General features: G+C 42.7%; 1 protein-coding gene across 2 annotated transcripts in view; it reads right to left on the bottom strand.

The window, feature by feature from the left end:
* PDE6A (phosphodiesterase 6A) overlaps window positions 1-18,454 on the bottom strand; it is a 124,848-nt gene that overhangs the window by 32,607 nt on the left and 73,787 nt on the right. For both annotated transcript variants that reach the window (XM_027545981.1, XM_027545980.1), the window contains exons 6-9: window positions 14,580-14,644; window positions 8,634-8,700; window positions 3,219-3,266; window positions 159-308 (exon numbers count right to left, since the gene is read on the bottom strand). In XM_027545981.1, coding sequence (XP_027401782.1) covers window positions 159-308; window positions 3,219-3,266; window positions 8,634-8,700; window positions 14,580-14,644 — 330 coding nt within the window. The remainder of the gene's footprint in view (window positions 1-158; window positions 309-3,218; window positions 3,267-8,633; window positions 8,701-14,579; window positions 14,645-18,454) is intronic.

The raw sequence follows: 18,454 nt of genomic DNA, 5'->3' as shown, positions 1-18,454 counted from the left end.
AACAAAAACATCGGATCAGGAAAGTATGTACGAGGTGAGCCCCCATCCCTGCTGGGCTGGGACAGCAGCATGCTAGGTCCCCGCCACGTGGCTCTGGAAGTCCCACATCCAGAGTCACCTCTGAATCCCACGTCCAGAAGCCTCCTTAAAAACCATACCTCCATGAGGGTCTCATCCATTTCATCAAAGGGTTTTCCATCTTTGCGATTGTAAAACGTGGCCACCCCAACAATTTCCTCCTTCTTGTTCACAATTGGCATAGAAAGGACATTTTTAATCACCCATCCAGACTCATCCAGAGGCTCTTTCTGCAAGAGAAGAGCCAGAATAAGTTGCCCGGGTACCAGGCTACAGAGACATCCATGATGGATTTCATGCTGTGTTGTGACCCTGCTTGGCCGAGGGGTTGGCAGGTTAGACCTTGCTGGGTTACGCCTGGTTTTAGTCACCAAACGCCATGAACAGTTTTGCCCATCTGGTGGGAGCTCCATAAGCCAAATAGCAATACCATTTTCATTCCTAAGATATCAGGGCCGTTATGTGCCAGGCAGTGAGTTGTGTGTTGCTGGCTCTAAGGATGCCCACAGACAGTACAGGGAGGCAGTATTTCCCTTTCAGACACAGGAGCTGACTGTGGAGGACTGGCTTGGCAGGGGCCCTGGTGATACTTGTAACTTTGAACTCATCAAGTAGATTTAACCTGCACCTTTTGACTGCCTATCTGCCTGTCTGTGTTCCTTTTGGCATGTCATTTTATCTCCATGGGCCTCAATTTTCTCATCTATACGGGGACAGTCGTAAGAGTCTATGCCTCATGGGACAAATGAGAAAATAGAGGTGAGATTTCTTGGTCAATTAGAAGGTGCTCTTTATGAGTCATTTCCTATTTGATCCTCACTTCCATCATCTATAAAAATGGGAATAACTAGACTAGATACTTTCTAGGCTCTTTTCCCACTGATTCATTACAGATTTATCAAATGTTTTACAACGTGCAAGAGCTAGAATCTGAGGAAACCAAGGCAAGTAAGGCACAGGTGTTGTTCTCAAGTTGCCCATCATCTGGAAGGTAAGGAGACCATCAGATGGCATGCAGGAAATTCTCTCAGGGTCTGTGGGAACCAGGGAAGGGAAGGAAGTCAAGAAAGCTTTCCTGGAGTTGGAGAGTCTTCCAGCTCAGAGGTTCCAAGGTTTTGAAGGTGGCAAGATGATGGTTATTATTATTTCTGTGACACTGGTATCACCTGGTAGGAGAGTGACCCCATAGGGATGAAGAACATAGTCCAAAGGGCGCAGGGCTGTCAGTCAGGAAACTTGAGTTTAAGGCCTGCCTTCCTCCCCACTCTCTTCCTCACCTTGGGGGAGTCCCTTCCCTCAGAAGGCCCTGATAAGGAGGCAGATTTTATCAAGAGTGAAATGGGAAAGCATTAAAGATTTTTAAGGAGAGAAGTTATTTGGACAGGCATGGTCTGTGTTTGCCAGGAGCTCATGATCTCATGGGGAGAGAGACATGTGGAGTGCTGGCCAGGAGAAGGGTAGAGAAGGGAATCTCAGGGGGGCCTGAGTTCATCCAGAAGGAATCAAGGAATGTGTCCTTGAGAAATTACATTTGAGCAGTAAAAAATGGAGAGAGGATTGCAGGAAAGAGAAGGCTTGTGGAAGGCAGAGTAGACCAATGAGCCTGAGGGGAGAGTGGCAGGAGGAAATTCTAGAGAGGGAGACAGAGGCCAGGTCACACAGGGCCTGGAAGTTTTGAGTTTAAAAAGCATTAAAGATTTTTAAGGAGAGAAGTTATTTGGACGAGCATGGTCTATGTTTGCCAGGAGCTCATGATCTCATGAGGAGAGAGACATGTGGAGTGCTGGCCAGGAGAAGGGTAGAGAAGTTTTTTTAAAAACATCACTTGAGCTACTTTGTGGAGATAGAAGACTATGATCTAAAAACAAGATCAGACTTGACTTATGAATATGAGTAAGCTGTAATCAGATGACTTGGGTAAAGACCAAGCTCTCTTTTGGTTATAATCATGGTAGCAACTCTCAGCAACAACCTGCCTTGTCATACTGATATGATCAACATCACAACACAAGACATACAGTTTTAACCTTGGAAGGATATTCTCCCTAAGGTCTTTCATAATGTTCTTTAAGGAGTAAACACATAAGCCACTAATATTTATATGAGTCATTTTTATTTCCTTCTTCATTATTTTCTGACCACTCATGATTTGTTTTCTGTATATCTAGAATGCTAAACTCAAAATATTGACAGGGCACCTGCAACTGAAGATGTTAAGAAAGATGAGCCACAACCTTTGACCTAAGGAAGCCAATATTTTGCCAAGAAGAATTAGTCTAAAAGGCAAGGAAGGAGCATAAAATACGAGGTAAGGGAAATGGAGTGAGAAAGACAAACTCCTTGGCATGGACTTCCAGGCCCTGTGTGACCTGGCCTCTGTCTCCCTCTCTAGAATTTCCTCCTGCCACTCTCCCCTCAGGCTCATTGGTCTACTCTGCCTTCCACAAGCCTTCTCTTTCCTGCAATCCTCTCTCCATTTTTTACTGCTCAAATGTAATTTCTCAAGGACACAGTCCTTGATTCCTTCTGGATGAACTCAGGCCCCCCTGAGATTCCCTCCTCTACCGTTGTCCTGGCCAGCACTCCACATGTCTCTCTCCCCATGAGGTCATGAGCTCCTGGCAAACACAGACCATGCCTGTCTGGTGCACCTCTGTAGCCAGCGTAGCATTGTGCCAATGGCTGGCCCAGATCATGCCCTTCACAAACATTTTTTTAAAAAGACACACAGACAACATCAAATGGAATACTAAACAAGATTCTGTGATCATCTTAAGGAGACAGAAATGATACTCAGCCAGGGGAAGTAGAATAAAACTTCATAAAAGTTTCATAGCATTGAGTCTGTCATTGAAGGGTCAAGAGATGGTAGTGAGAGAGATGGTAGTGAGAGAGAGAACTGCATAAGCAAAGGTCCTGAGGCCAGAAAGCAAAGGCTATAAACCTTAAAATCAAATGGAACCTTGGCATTTACCAAATTAATTCTCTCCCCACTTCCATTGGCACATGACTTTTTTGTACTCACATTTTCACTTTATTGAGATTGCTTCCCAATAACGTGGATAGATTTTAATGTATTCTAATCCTCCTTGCGGGGAAAAATACCAAGTAACTAAGATAGCAAATGAAAAATGACTTACCTGGAATGCAAAAAAGTCCTCTGAAGGCGCGTTCATGATGTTGCAAATCTGAAAGCCATGGAGAGGAATAATGGGGTTTTAATTAGCCTTGATAGAGTACACTTCAAGGACACTGGGCATGCTATTTTCAAAAATACCACATCCTTGCCCCACGGCACTCACATTCTTTTTGTTAGGTAGACATGCTCATGATGGTTTTGAATTATTAACTGAGGTTACTGAACAGGAAAGCTGCCGTATAAACATGACTTCTTACCATTTGCCTTACTTCTGAGTCATTTCTAAACTTTGAGAAAGTTAAGGCTACAATTTGTCATTTTTAGAAGCTGTATAGTGTCCCATTTTCTCTTTTTACATTAACTTTTTCTTCGTATTTCATTTTTTTAGTTTTATGTATCCATAGACCTGTTCTTTTTCAGATGCTTTTCCCGTATAGGTTTTTATGGAGTATGTGTAGAGTTCCCTGTGCTATGCAGTAGATCATTGTTGATTATCTATTTTATATATAGTAGAGTATATATACTAATCTGAACCTCCGAATTTATCCCTCCCCCGCCACTACCTTTCCCCTTTAGGTAACAGTAAGTTTGTTTTCTAAGCCTGTGACTCTGTTTCTGTTTTGTGTGTAAGTTCATTTGTGTCCCTTTCTTTAGACTCCATACATACCTGATAGCATGTGCTTTGTAGATATCACATACAATCACTTACATGTGGAATATAATTTATTGTTTGTAGACTTTTTGATGATGGCCGTACTGACCAGTGTGAGGTGATAACCTCATTGTAGTTTTGATTTGCATTTATCCAATAATTAGTCATGTTGAGCATATGTTTTTGGCCGTCTGTATGCTTTGTTTGGAGAAATACCTATTTAGAATCTTCTGCCGAGTTTTTGATTGCGTTTTCCTTTTTTGGGGGGGTAGAGATCTGTATGAACTTTCTGTAAATTTTGGAGATTAATCCTTTGTTGGTTACTTTGCAAATATTTTCTCCATTCTGTGAGTTGTCTTTTTGTTCTGTTTGTGGTTACTTTTCCAGAAAAGCATCTATTTCTGCTTTATTGACTATGCCAAAGCCTTTGACTCTGTGGATCACAATAAACTGTGGAAAATTCTGAAAGAGATGGGAATACCAGACCACCTGATCTGCCTCTTGAGAAATTTGTACACAGGTCAGGAAGCAACAGTTAGAACTGGACATGGAACAGCAGACTGGTTCCAAATAGGAAAAGGAGTTCGTCAAGGCTGTATATTGTCACCCTGTTTATTTAACTTATATGCAGAGTACATCATGAGAAACGCTGGACTGGAAGAAACACAAGCTGGAATCAAGATTGCCGGGAGAAATATCAATCACCTCAGATATGCAGATGACACCACCTTATGGCAGAAAGTGAAGAGGAAATAAAAAGCCTCTTGATGAAAGTGAAAGTGGAGAGTGAAAAAGTTGGCTTAAAGCTCAACATTCAGAAAACGAAGATCATGGCATCCGGTCCCATCACTTCATGGGAAATAGATGGGGAAACAGTGGAAACAGTGTCAGATTTTATTTTTCTGGGCTCCAAAATCACTGCAGATGGTGACTGCTGCTGCTGCTGCTGCTGCTAAGTCGCTTCAGTCATGTCTGACTCTCTGCGACCCCAGAGATGGCAGCCCACCAGGCTCCCCTGTCCCTGGGATTCTCCAGGCAAGGACACTGGAGTGGCTTGCCATTTCCTCCTCCAATGCATGAAAGTGAAAAGTGCAAGTGAAGTCGCTCAGTCGTGTCCGACTCCTAGCAACCCCGTGGACTGCAGCCTACCAGGCTCCTCCGTCCATGGGATTTTCCAGGGAAGAGTACTGGAGTGGGGTGACTGCAGCCATGAAATTAAAAGATGCTTACTCCTGGGAAGGAAAGTTATGACCAACCTAGATAGCATATTGAAAAGCAGAGACATTACTTTGCCAACAAAGGTCCGTCTAGTCAAGGCTATGGTTTTTCCTGTGGTCATGTATGGATGTGAGAGTTGGACTGTGAAGAAGGCTGAGCGCTGAAGAATTGATGCTTTTGAACTGTGGTGATGGAGAAGACTCTTGAGAGTCCCTTGGACTGCAAGGAGATCCAACCAGTCCATTCTGAAGGAGATCAGCCCTGGGATTTCTTTGGAAGGAATGATGCTAAAGCTGAAACTCCAGTACTTTGGCCACCTCATGTGAAGAGTTGACTCATTGGAAAAGACTCTGATGCTGGGAGGGATTGGGGGCAGGAGGAGAAGGGGACGACAGAGGATGAGATGGCTGGATGGCATCACTGACTCGATGGACGTGAGTCTGATGAACTCCGGGAGTTGGTGATGGACAGGGAGGCCTGGCGTGCTGCAATTCATGGGGTCGCAAAGAGTTGGACACGACTGAGCGACTGATCTGATCTGATAGCTACACAAAAGCTTTTAAGTTTAAATAGGTCTCATTTATTTATTTTTGCTTTTATTTGCATTTCTCTAGGAGGTGGATCTAAAAGGATATTGGTGTGATTTATGTCAGAGAGTGTTCTGCCTCTGTTTTCCTCTGGGAGTTTTATAGAGTTTGGTCCTACATTTAGATCTTTAATTCATTTTGAGTTTATTTTTGCACATGGTGTCAGAGAATGTTCTAATATCAGTCTTTTACACATAGCTGTCCAGTTTCCCAGCACCACTTATTGAAGAGACTGTCTTTTCTCCATTGTATATTTTTGCTTTCTTTGTCGTAGATTAATTGGCCATAGCTCGTGGGTGTATTTCTGCATTTTTTATCCTGTTCCATTGATCTATAAGTCTGTCTTTGTACTGACACCATACTGTTTTGGTTACTGTAGTTTCATAGTAAGGTGTCCCATTTTCTTTCCCCTTTTTGTTCAGGATTGGATTATGTCCTGAACAAAACTATGTGTTTTTAAAAATTAATATAAATAATGCTATAAATAAACATCTTTGAAACGATTATATTTGTTTTGCCAGGCAAGAGTTTTTCCTTGTGGTATAAATGTCACAGCAGATGAAGAAATAAAAAGTGCTGTAGCTCTGGTTGCATGTTGCAAAATTTCTCTCCTGACAACTAGGCCAGTTTACTCTACTGCACCAGTGATACTTATCTGATCCCTCCAGAGCCCTGCCCATGGGGCTACTGTTCAGATTTTTCCATAAGATGTTGCAGAAAACCCAAATGAACTTTTTGGCCTACCCAGTAGTAACCATCCAGGTTTTCTCTTTCTTCTCTTGCATTTTCTACCTTCTCATTACCCACCCACACCTCAGAAGACCGCCTGCTGGTTTCTGTCCCCACTCCCCTATCCCGCCACCTTACCACCAAGCCTGTTCTCATTAGGGACATCAGTGACCACCTAATTGCCAAACCCAGTGGGGATTTTCAGTTCTTATCTCACTGGATCACTTTTGTTGCATTTGGTATTCTCTCTCTTTATTGAAATTTTCCACTCCCTTGGTTTCCATGACACTACCCACTCCTGGGTCTCCAGACACTTCTGAACCCTTCTACCAATTTTCCTTTTTTTTTTTTTTTTTAATTTTTTAAATTAATTTTATTTTATTTTTAAGCTTTACATAATTGTATTAGTTTTGCCAAATATCAAAATGAATCTTCACACACTCTTCTTCCGCCACCCAATCTTTAAATGTTGGCATCCTCCAATATCCTAATTGAGTTCCTCTCCCTGGTAACTTTATCTACACTCATGGTTTCAAGTACCATCTTCTACTAGGAGCAAATGGTCAAGGATTATAATATTTTCTATACTATAATATCTTCTGCATTGTAGTCAGTATGAATCTCTACCTCTTGTGGACACGAATCTCCAACTTCATCCCTTATTTACCTCCACAGTGGCAGCGTCATCTGTTTAGCTACTTGCTGGACACCTACTCTTGAAAAAAGTCTCTGTCACACCTTACCTGAAACTGATCTCAGCAGGTAACATCCAAACCTGGAGGCAGCATTATCCATCCAGTCTAGACATCTGAAGTTGGCTTTGACTCTTCTCTCCCTGTCTCTCTGCTCACAGTCAGTCACGAAGCCCTCTCACTGTTAAATTGAGTTCTGATCCTCCTCTCTCCACCTCGTCTTTGTTTGAGTCGTGAGTATTAAATGACCAAATGTATTTACTGCCTGGCTTATCATCAGCACTCTGTGGCTGTTTAGTGTTCTTTACTGCCTCTGCCTTTGTTGAGATGTTCATCATCTCTTGTTTGTGATGACATACTTTTCTCTCTGCTTCCAATCTTAAGTCTCTTCAGGCCTATTTTCCAGGGAGCTTTCAGAATTTTCTTTCTAAAATGAAGTTTATTGTGTCAACCTCTTACTTAAAAACCTGTCACCTGTGGATTAAAGTTCCACCCTCTTGATCTAGCATCCAAGCTGCTGTGGTCTGGCCCCTCCCTTTTTCCCTCTCAAGCCTCATCTCTCGCCATCTTCCTGTCTCAAACCTAACACTCCAGCTACTCCAAACTGCACACACCATGTTGCTCCCAACCTCCGAGCTCGAGTTGTTGGCCCGTGTTGTTTTCTCCACCATGTTGCTTCCTGGTCCCTACCTGCCTTACCCCTATTTATTTTAAAACTCAACTCATACGAAAACACCCTGGAAAGTAAAGGCTGGTTTAGATGCCCCCCCACCCCGCTTTGTATTCCTAGAATATACCATGTACATCTTTATTGTGACCCTATTGCATTATAATATAAATATCTGTTCATAAAGATATCTCCCATTTGATGACGAGCTTCAGGACAGCAATTATTTGATTCATCTATCTTTGTATCCCCACAGCCAACCACAGCACCTGGCACATAGAGAATGCCCAGTAAATAAACACCCTGATACATGAACAGCACTGTGTACTGTGTGCCTGGGAAAAGATACCTCTGTATCTTTATGAGTGGCCTCAGATTCAGGGGTGATGTGCTGCTAATACCCATGGCCCTTCTCTCGAGGGCAGGGGATGCTGTCACGCTACCCTGGACCCTGTGGGTAGGGCATGTGGGAGACAGCATTTGAGCTCCACTGTGTGGTTAGAAATGTGGTAGGGATGGGAGCTTGGGAGGGGCAACCAGGTCTCTGGGATAAGAGGCTGGGTCTTGCTCTGTGGTGAGCCTCGTGGACCAGCCAGTCATGACATTATCCCTGATATTTGCATAAGTATCTTTGGTTGTCAGGGAGATTTACACTCTCTGTCTCATGTTTATTCAAATGTCAATTCTCTGCACATCCCCTTGGACCAGCCATCAGGTGAGTTGAGAAACGAGAGAATCAGGCTTTGAGAGATCCATGCTTCCCGTAGTTTTTCCCACTCTCTTGATCTGAAATCCCTTCACTCTTCAACATTAAGAAGAATGATTCAAAAACTGATTCAAAACTCTCCCCCTTCAATGTTATATTACTTACCAGGCCATTTTGGGCAACATAAGTGGGGAGACCGCTCACTAAAGCCCAGTGGTCTGGAGGAGGATTCCTGTCAAGACCAAAGACAGTGGTGACTTTTGAGGTGGGGACAGACGGACTAAAAACTTGAAACTGGATCTTATCCTCCCTCTTCCCTCTGGTGGCTCCAAGTACCACCCCCACCAAGATCAAGCCCCAAATCTTGGCTAAGCATCTTAATGCCCAAATGTAGACATTGAGGAAAAAGTCACAAATCCGTTATATGGATTTCATGCTCTCTAAGAGACAAAATTGATCCAACAGATGGTTATTGGCTGCTGAGCAAAACTAGATGCCATCATTTCCCTCCACCAGTCCTTATGTAGAGTGAGTTGCTCAATACCGTGGAGAGTGAGGGAAACCCTCCTAGGATGAGCTCCTACCACATGCCAAGCACTAAGCTAGGTGCTTTGCATACTTATTTATCCCTCATTCCCAAGTGACTCAGATGGTAAAGCATCTGCCTGCATTGCAGGAGACCTGGGTTTGATTCCTGGATCAGAAAGATCCCATGGAGAAGGGAATGGCAGCCCACTCCAGTATTCTTGCCTGGAAAATTCCATGGACAGAGGAACCTGGCAGGCTATAGTCCATGGGATCGCAAAGAGCGAGACACGACTGAGTGACTAACATACACAGCAATATCACAATTTAGATTTATATATTTATTTTATATTGGAGAAGGCAATGGCACCCTAGTCCAGTACTCTTGCCTGGAAAATCCCATGGATGGAGGAGCCTGGAAGGCTGCAGTCCATGGGGTTGCTGAGGGTCGGACACGACTGAGCGACTTCGCTTTTACTTTTCACTTTCATGCATTGGAGAAGGAAATGGCAACCCACTCCAGTGTTCTTGCCTGGAGAATCCCAGGGATGGGGGAGCCTGGTGGGCTGCTGTCTATGGGGTCGCACAGAGTCGGACACGACTGAAGTGACTTAGCATAGCATAGCATAGCATATTTATTTTATATGGTATATTTTTACTTGTTTACTGCTAAAAATACACAGAAAAATGTATTAAGAACTCCAGTTGTTTGGAAGTGAACACCTATGGAACTACACCTATGAAACTTGAACAACCTGTTGGCATCTTGGAAACCCCTAACCTGCCCCTTCCACTCACAACCTTCTCCTGAACCCCAAAGGGAACGGTTGTCCCAACTTTAGGATTCTTGCTTTTCTGTGGAGTTTTACCACCTGGTTTCCTGTACCCTGTTTCACGTATTTTTCAACTTCATTCAGGTAGAATCATTCAATGTACATGCATTATTTTGTTGGACTTCTTTTTCGTGTTGCTGTAATTCATTTGTTTGATAGACTTAAACCATTTTTCCTTGTAAGATTGTATATAATTTATGCATTCAACTGTTGATGGACATTCCCCTTCAGTCAGTTCAGTTCAGTTCAGTCGCTCAGTCGTGACCGACTCTTTGCGACCCCATGAATCGCAGCACGCCAGGCCTCCCTGTCCATCACCAAATCCCGGAGTTCACTGAGACTCACGTCCATTGAATCAGTGATGCCATCCAGCCATCTCATCCTCTGTCATCCCCTTCTCCTCCTGCTCCCAATCCCTCCCAGTTAGTGTGAGTCTAATATGAATATTCTAACACTCTGGTGTGTGCGTGCTCTCAGTTCCATGTGGTATTTCTGGAGTAGAAATACTGGGTCGTAATATGTGCATATCTTCAACTTTACTTGAGAAAGCCAGACTGTTTTCTAAAATCCAATTTGCACCACCATTGGTGGTATATTAGAGTTCCCTTTGCTCCATGTCTCTGTCAATGCTTTAGTATTTTCAGACATTAAAAAAATATATACTTTTAGATTAATAAAGTTCTCTATGGAAATAATTATAACGTGTTTCTGTTAATGTGACAGATTTTATAGATTGATTGTTCTAATGTTGGCCTTGCATTCCTGGAATAAATTCAATTGGGTCATGATTTATAACCCTTTTTAGTTATTATCTGCTAAAATTTTTTTAGGATCTTTGCATCTAGGTTCACAAGTAAGCTTGGTATGAATTTTCCTCTTTCCTACAGACTTTGTTGAGTTTTGGTGTCAAGTTTATACTAGTCACTTTTTTTTCTCTATTCTCTTAGATAATTTGTATGAGAATTGTGTTATTTCTTCCTTAAATATTTAGTAAAACTCATCTCTGAAGGCATCTGAGCCTGAAATGTCTTTGTGGAAGGGTTTTAATATATTTTACTGTTATAAGACTATTGTGATTTTCTATTTCTTTGTAATTTATATTTAGTAAGTTTTATTTTTATAGGAATTTGCCTCTTTCATCTAGATTTAAAATATTCTGGGCATAATATCCTTTTATTGTATCCTGTTAGTGTCTGTATGATTGTGGTTATTACCCTTTTCCTTTCTAATACAGTTCATTCGAGTCCCTATTTTTCTTGGTCAGTCTTGCCAGAAATTCATCAATTTTATTAATCTGTCCAAGAAACCAACTTTTGGCATTTGTTCAGTATTTTGTTAATATTTAATTAATTTCTGGGCTTATCTTTATTGTTTTGGAAGGGTATGCTTGCTTGTTGTTAGTTTCTTGAGATCATGTGATGGATAGCTCCTGTCTGCCCCTCCAGAGCCACTTCCAACCTGCTCCTCCCTGTCACGGGAGGCCAGTCCGTGTGGATTTCATCAACGGGGTGTCTGGGCTTCTAGCTTCTGACTGAGTTTAGACTGAAGGGGAGACCTGGCCAAAACTACAGGGCGGTAGAACAGGAAGGTCAGGCTATTTATTTCCTTGGGTTCCCCTGGCAGCGTTGTTCTGAGGTTGTTTTGTCTGCACTTCTCTAATGATGGCCTGCTCTATATGAGTATTTCTCCTCACCACATTCTAGAAATTTCCTTGGGGCCCAGAAGTGCTTACAACTTTACTACTAAAATATTCTCTTGTGGTTGGTTTCCTTCATTCCACCCATACACACCTCTGTAATTCATCCCTTTGTAAATAAACCCTCCTTGATTTACCCTGATTAAAAAACTTTTTTGACTGTGCTCGGTCTTAGTGGTGGCACTCAAAATCTTTAGTTGCAGCATTCAAACTCTTAGTTGCGGCATGTGGGATCTAGTCCCCTGACCAGGACCAAACCCAGGCCCCCTGCACTGGGGGCGTAGAGTCTGAGCCACTGGACCACCAGGGAAGTCCCGAAATACCCTAATTTAAATGTGACACCTAGTATCTGTTGGGGCCCTGGCTGATATAGTTTTGGTACACAGTTTATTACTTTATTTTTTTTATTATTTTCTAGTATGAAAGTGTAATACTGTAAATTTCCCCGTAGGTATGATTTCACTGCATCACATTGGTTTTATCACATATCATGTGATATTGTCATTCTTTTAGTTCAGAAAATATAATAATTTCCATTGAGTTCTTCTTTTATCCATGGATATATGGAAGTATATTCCTTTTTATTTTTTCATAAAAGTAGTTTCTAGTTTCCAAGCATATAAAGATTTTTTTTCTAATTAGCTCTTTGTTATTAGTTTCTAGCATATTTTCATTGTGACTAGAGGACATCTCTGTATGATTTCAATCATTTGAGGTTTGTTTTATGGTTTGTTATATCACCAGTTATCATAAATGCACAAGTATTCTTGAAAAGACTGAGTGTTCTGTAGTTTGGGTGTGAGATGTCATGTTCTATTAATGTATATATCCATTAGATTGCTGGTAATTATCTTATTTAAATATTCTCTATTCTGTTTATTTTAGTCTGCTGTATCAATTAGCAAACATGAATTTGTCTATACATTCTTAAGTTTCTGTCAGTTTTTGCTTTCTCTTTGAGGCCACATTATTAAGCATATACACATTTGTAAATTCTTCCCAGAAAGTCAAGTTGAATTGACCCCTTTATCATTAAGAAGTTACTATCTTTACTAATGTGTACCTTGACACCTATTTTTATCTGATAGTAACATAGTTACATCAGTTTTCTTTTGATTATCATTTGTGAGGCATATCTTTTGTTCATTCTTTCATTTTCTCTGTATGATCTTTTAGCTAGGTCTCTTGTAAAGAGGATATATGGTATTTCTTCATATATCAATGGAGCTCATCAGTTATTAGAAGAACCCAGCCTGTGGGATCTTAACTGCCTGAGCCCTGCAGTGCAAGTGCAGAGTCCTAACCACTGGACTTCCAGGAAATTCCCAAGAACCGTTTCTTATACACACCTGAGAGAGATAATATTCTGCCAGTTAATCTGTAATACAAAGCTTTTTGAACTTAAAATTATTTATGAATACCGACAGAGCTCTCTTAGCATTTAGATTTAGGTTTTTATCACATCTCGCATCTTTCTCCTGTCTCTGTGCCATTCAAAGCTGCTTTTTGTTTTGGTGTTGCATCATAGTATAATCTCTTGAAGTTACTTCTGGGAATTTATATTAAGTTCAGTGTGGATACAGCCCCACCGTAGAAGGCAGCAAGGTGGATGTTATCAGAGACTAGAGGATGTGATGCTTGGTGAGAAGTGGTGAGATGGGGAATGCTGTGACCTGTGATAACTCCAAACACAGACAATGAGTCTGATAAACCAGCACCTCTAGAGAAGGGGTCAGAAGACAGGATGGGGGCAGAGTATGCCGTTGACAAGAAGAAAAAAGAAAAAGAAATGAATTTAGAAAAGACTTAGTTGTTGCGTAAACAGGACTGAACAGAGAAAACCCAGAAACTCCAGAACTTAAAGCAATCTCTCATCCCTCATCAGGATCAACATTCTTTGGCAACAGTTGAGGCCTCTCACACCCACTGTTTAAGGATTGAGGTGACTTGCAATAAATCTCTTCATTTGAACCAGAAATGGGAGGAGAGGTGAAGCTCTCCACAGAGGCCGATTCTGGCCTCAGGGTGTCTGAAGTTCACTTGGGAAAGAGCCAAGCCTCAGATAGAACTGTGGGCATGGCTCCTAGCACTCTCAGAGGATTCGAGTAGGTAAAAAGCCAACTGAGTTTTGGGGCATGCTCTCCTGGCCGAAAAGTTCAAGCTTATATGCAAAACATTCTTGATTGTTGGAATCTTAAAATGGCCTTTGAGGCCCCACCACCTGCAGGGAGGCCTCACCCTCTGGGATTTCAGCCTTTTCATTATCCTCCTTGGAGAAGGCAATGGCACCCCACTCCAGTACTCTTGTCTGGAAAATCCCATGGATGGAGGAGCCTGGTGGGCTGCAGTCCATGGGGTTGCTGAGGGTCAGACATGACTGAGCGACTTCACTTTTACTTTTCACTTTCATGCATTGGAGAAGGAAATGGTAACCCACTCCAGTGTTCTTGCCTGGAGAATCCCAGGGACAGGGGAGCCTGGTAGGCTGCCGTCTATGGGGTTGCACAGAGTCGGACACAACTGAAGCAACTTAGCAGCAGCAGAAGCAGCAGCAGCAGCAGCAGCAGCAGCATTATCCTCCTTGATCACATAAGACATTAGAGGGGAATTCTGATGAGGGCACAGATTCAATCTCTGGGGAACTAAGATCCCACATCGTGCAACCAGAAAAAAAAAAAAAAAAGACACTAGACAGCAAGCTTTCCTTGGGGGCTGAATCACTTCCTTTGCTAACTTCCTGCCTTTCCCTCACCCTCTGCCTTAGGCCCCAGATGAGCCTCCAACAGAAAACCATTGAAAAGCCCTGATCAGATCCATGGTCTCATTCCATAGTGGCCTCTCTATGGAATGAAATTTGGGACTTGAACTCACAGCAGCTGACTAAGAATCCAGCCTCATTTTCCAGCCTGCATGATCTTTCCCACCCTTCTGCATTGTCTCTTTGTTGCTCTGCCTGAGTGTGTGGCCTTCTTGGGTTTGGTGAGCGTTGATTTTTGAATGAGTATGTTATGGACACTAATGCGCCTGCGATTCTGCATGTTTGGAGAAGAGACTTACGGGATGACTTTGATGTCTTCTTTGCCATGCAGGATGTAGTCAATGACCTTGTAAAAGTTGATTTCCTAGGCAGAAGAGAGAGAAATATATACTTTCAGAGTCTGAGACAGAACTCCAGCAGGAGTGTGTCCTTGAGAAAGGCTTTGTTCTTTCCCCTGTGCCCTGTGGTTTTCCAGAAGCACTGGCCTGACCTGCTGAGGCCGTGTCCCAGTGCTCCTAGAGCTCACTGTCAGCTGAGTCTCAAGATTCATCCTGCTCTTCCTTGGAGCCAGCTCACAGTGGCCAGGCAGGGGCTGGGATCTGGGGCTTTAAAAAGGAGTAGGAAGTGTTCCGAGGGGGCCTGGGGTTCAGTACAACGAGAAAAGATTACTACTGGAGTCTAGTGAGAGAGGAAGATGGAAGGGGGCTCCTGTCCCATTAGCATCATCGTTAACCCAGCCATCCTCCATGCAGAGTCAGCTTCATGGTCACAGCTCCTTCCTCCTTCACTCAGCTCCTCTCTCTGTTTCATCAGCTCTTTCAGACTTGCCCTCCCAATCATGCCCTATGCGTCCCACTCACTTTCCACTTCCTCCCTCCTTCCTATCTCCTTGCACCATTAAAACCCCCATTCTCTTACAGTGCTGCTACTAAGTCACTTCAGTCGTGTCCGACTCTGTGCGACCCCAGAGACGGCAGCCCACCAGGCTTCCCTGTCCCTGGGATTCTCCAGGCAAGAACACTGGAGTGGGTTGCCATTTCCCTCTCCAATGTGTGAAAGTGAAAAGTGAAAGTGAAGTCGCTCAGTCGTGTCTGACCCTCAGCGACCACATAGACTGCAGCCTTCCAGGCTCCTCCATCCATGGGATTTTCTAGGCAAGAGTACTGGAGTGGGGTGCCATTGCCTTCTCCGTCTCTTACAGTAGATCTGTTTAATTACTTGAAAAATGTAATTGGGGAAAAATCCATTACCTTATTAAAATGTCTAAACACCTACATGTGGTAGGCATGTTAGCATTTTACAAATTCAAAAACTGAGACCCAGAGAGGGGAAAGGACACATTTATTATAAGACAGTGAACCAGGATCAGAACCTAGGCCCTTGACTCCAGGCTGAGAGCTCTTTCTGTTGTATCACTTAAGGTTCATCAGCTTAAATAGTGTATTCCTCTCTGTATCACCCTCACCTAGAACAGGGTTACTCAAAGTGCAGTCCCTGGATTGGTACCAGTCTGTACACTATTTATTACTATTCTATGATGAGATAAAAACAGAAATTGGCAGTCAGTGTTTAGAAAATTTTATAGCAATTTGACTGAGTTAGGTTATGTCTGCTGAAACTAATAATTTTTAAAAGACTTAACACTTTGTATGTCTTCTAAAATGTTTAGAAGACAATTTTTTCAAATATAGACTTTTATCATATCATGAAAAGTATTAGTCCAAAATGAATTGGAAATTTAAAAAAATTATTCCTTAACTTAGGCATTTTGAGAAGTATCGCCCTAGAGTTTAAAATGTAGATATCTGAGCCCACCCAGGCCACCTGACCCAGAACCTCCACAAATAGAAATTCCTCATCTAGTCAAGGTGCCTAGTTGAGAAGCAATTGTGACCTGCAGGATCATGAGGGAGAAGGAGACACTCTGCCCCTCAGTGCTCAGCGTTTGAAGCAGCTACAGTGACTGAACCCTTTAAGAGCACCCATGGCTGCTCCAGGGTAGGTAGGAACTCCCTGCAGCAGGAAGCATGCAAGGGGAGGCCAGATGCCCCCCGAAGCATGATGAAATGGAGTCAGGAATAGATCTACAGTGCAAAGACTCAGGCTCTGGTCTTGGTTCCACTTGGTGTCCTCTCTGGGCCCCAGCTGTAAGATGGGTGGTACTTGTTTATCATCAGTATCAAGTAGCAGAACTCTTTCTCCTCACAAAGCATAGGCCCTACTCCTAGAAAGCAGAGGAAAGCAACACCACCCTGATGGGAGTAGAGTCTGGTACCTCGAGATCCTGCATCTCTGGGTTCTCCCTCACTCCCTGTCCTGTCCTCTACTGCCCCATTCACCCCTCGCTGAGGCAGCCACTGTGGAAACCTAGGTGTCTAAAGATAATCCGGGAATTTAAAACACTGCACTGGGGAATCCATAAAGCCCATTCCAGCTTTGAGTCTAAGACTATAGGTGGATAGTAAGCATGAATAGCCTTTTATAGACTAAAATGCCATATTTTTGACTCAGTAATTCTACATATGCTAATAAACCCTATAGATATATACCCAAACATAGGTAAAAGCATTGTTTTCCCCACCTAGGGCTCTCAGCCAGACTGCTTTAAAAAGCCTAGAGATAGCTGGTGTCCATCCCTTGGAGATGATTAAAAAACAGTGCCTGTGCATAGTGGGTGCTTGTCTCCAGAGCTGTATCTGTGCTGATAGGGAAAGATGCCAAATATTCTCAGGTGGGAAAGTACGGCACAAAATAGAATCATCACGTTTGTCAAAGTGGGGTGGTGGTGGAATACATACATTTGTTGCTGTTCAGTCACTAAGTTATGTCCAACTCTTTGAGACCCCATGGACTGCAGCACACCAGGCTTTCCTGTCCTTCATTATCTCCTGGATTTTGCTCAAATTCATGACCATTGGGTCAGTGATGCTATCTAACCATCTCATCCACTGTTGTCCTCATCCCTTTTTGTCTTCAATCTTTCTTAGCATCAGGGGCTTTTCCAATGAGTTGGCTTTTTGTATCAGGTGGCCAAAGTACTGGGGCTTCAGCTTCAGCATCAGTCCTTACAATGAATATTCAAGGTTGATTTCCTTTAGGATTGACTGGAATGATCTCCTTGCAGTCCAAGGGACGGTCAAAAGTCTTCTCCAGCACCACAATTTGAAAGCATCAGTTCTTTGGCGTTTGACCTTCTTTATGGTCCAACTCTCACATCCATACCTGACTACTGGGAAAACCATAGCTTTGACTATATGAACCTTTGTCAGCAAAGTAATGTCTCTGCTTTTTAATATGCTGTCTAGGTTTGTCATAGCTTTTCATCCAAGGAGCAAGCATCTTTTAATTTCATGGCTGCAGTCAACATCTGAAGTGATTTTGGAGCCCAAGAAAATAAAATTTGTCACTGCTTCTACTTTTTCCACTTCTACTCACCATGAAATGATGGGACCAGATGCCATGATCTTAGTTTTTTGTATGTTGAGTTTTAAGCCAGCTTTTTCACTCTCCTCTATTACCCTTATCAAGAGGCTCTTCAGTTCCTCATCACTTTCTGCCATTAGAGTGGTATCATCTGCATATTTAAGGTTGTTGATATTTCTCCTGGAAATCTTGATTCCAGCTTGTGATTCAGTCATCCCAGGATTACTCTGCCTAAAAGTTAAATAAGCAGGGTAACAGTATACAGCCTTGATGTACTCCTTTCCCAATTTTGAACCAGTCCATTGTTTCATGTCCACTTCTAACTGTTGCTTCTTGACCTGCATACAGGTTTCTCAGGAGGCAGGTAAGGTGGTCTAGTATTCCCATCTCTTGAAGAATTTTCCACAGTTTGTTGTGATCCATATAGAAAAAGGCTTAAGTGTAGTCAATGAAGCAGAAGTAGATGTTTTTTGGAACTCCCTTGCTTTCTCTATGATCCAGTGCTAAGTTGCCTCATTCATGTCCAACTCTTCGCAGTCCTATGGACTATAGCCCTTCAGGTTCATCTGTCCATGGGATTCTCCAGGCAAGAATACTGGAGTGGGTTGCCATGCCCTCCCTCAGGGGGTCTTCCCGACACAGGGATCAAACCCTTGTCTCTTATGTCTCCTGCATTGGCAAGCAGATTCTTTATCACTAGCACCACCTGGGGATCCCTATTATCCAATGAATGCTGGCAATTTGATCTCGG

Source organism: Bos indicus x Bos taurus, chromosome 7, assembly GCF_003369695.1.
Source record: "Bos indicus x Bos taurus breed Angus x Brahman F1 hybrid chromosome 7, Bos_hybrid_MaternalHap_v2.0, whole genome shotgun sequence".
NCBI classification, from domain to species: Eukaryota; Metazoa; Chordata; class Mammalia; order Artiodactyla; family Bovidae; genus Bos; species Bos indicus x Bos taurus.
The sequence above is the reverse complement of the archived record's forward strand: the minus strand, read 5'-3'. Positions and strand labels throughout refer to the sequence as shown.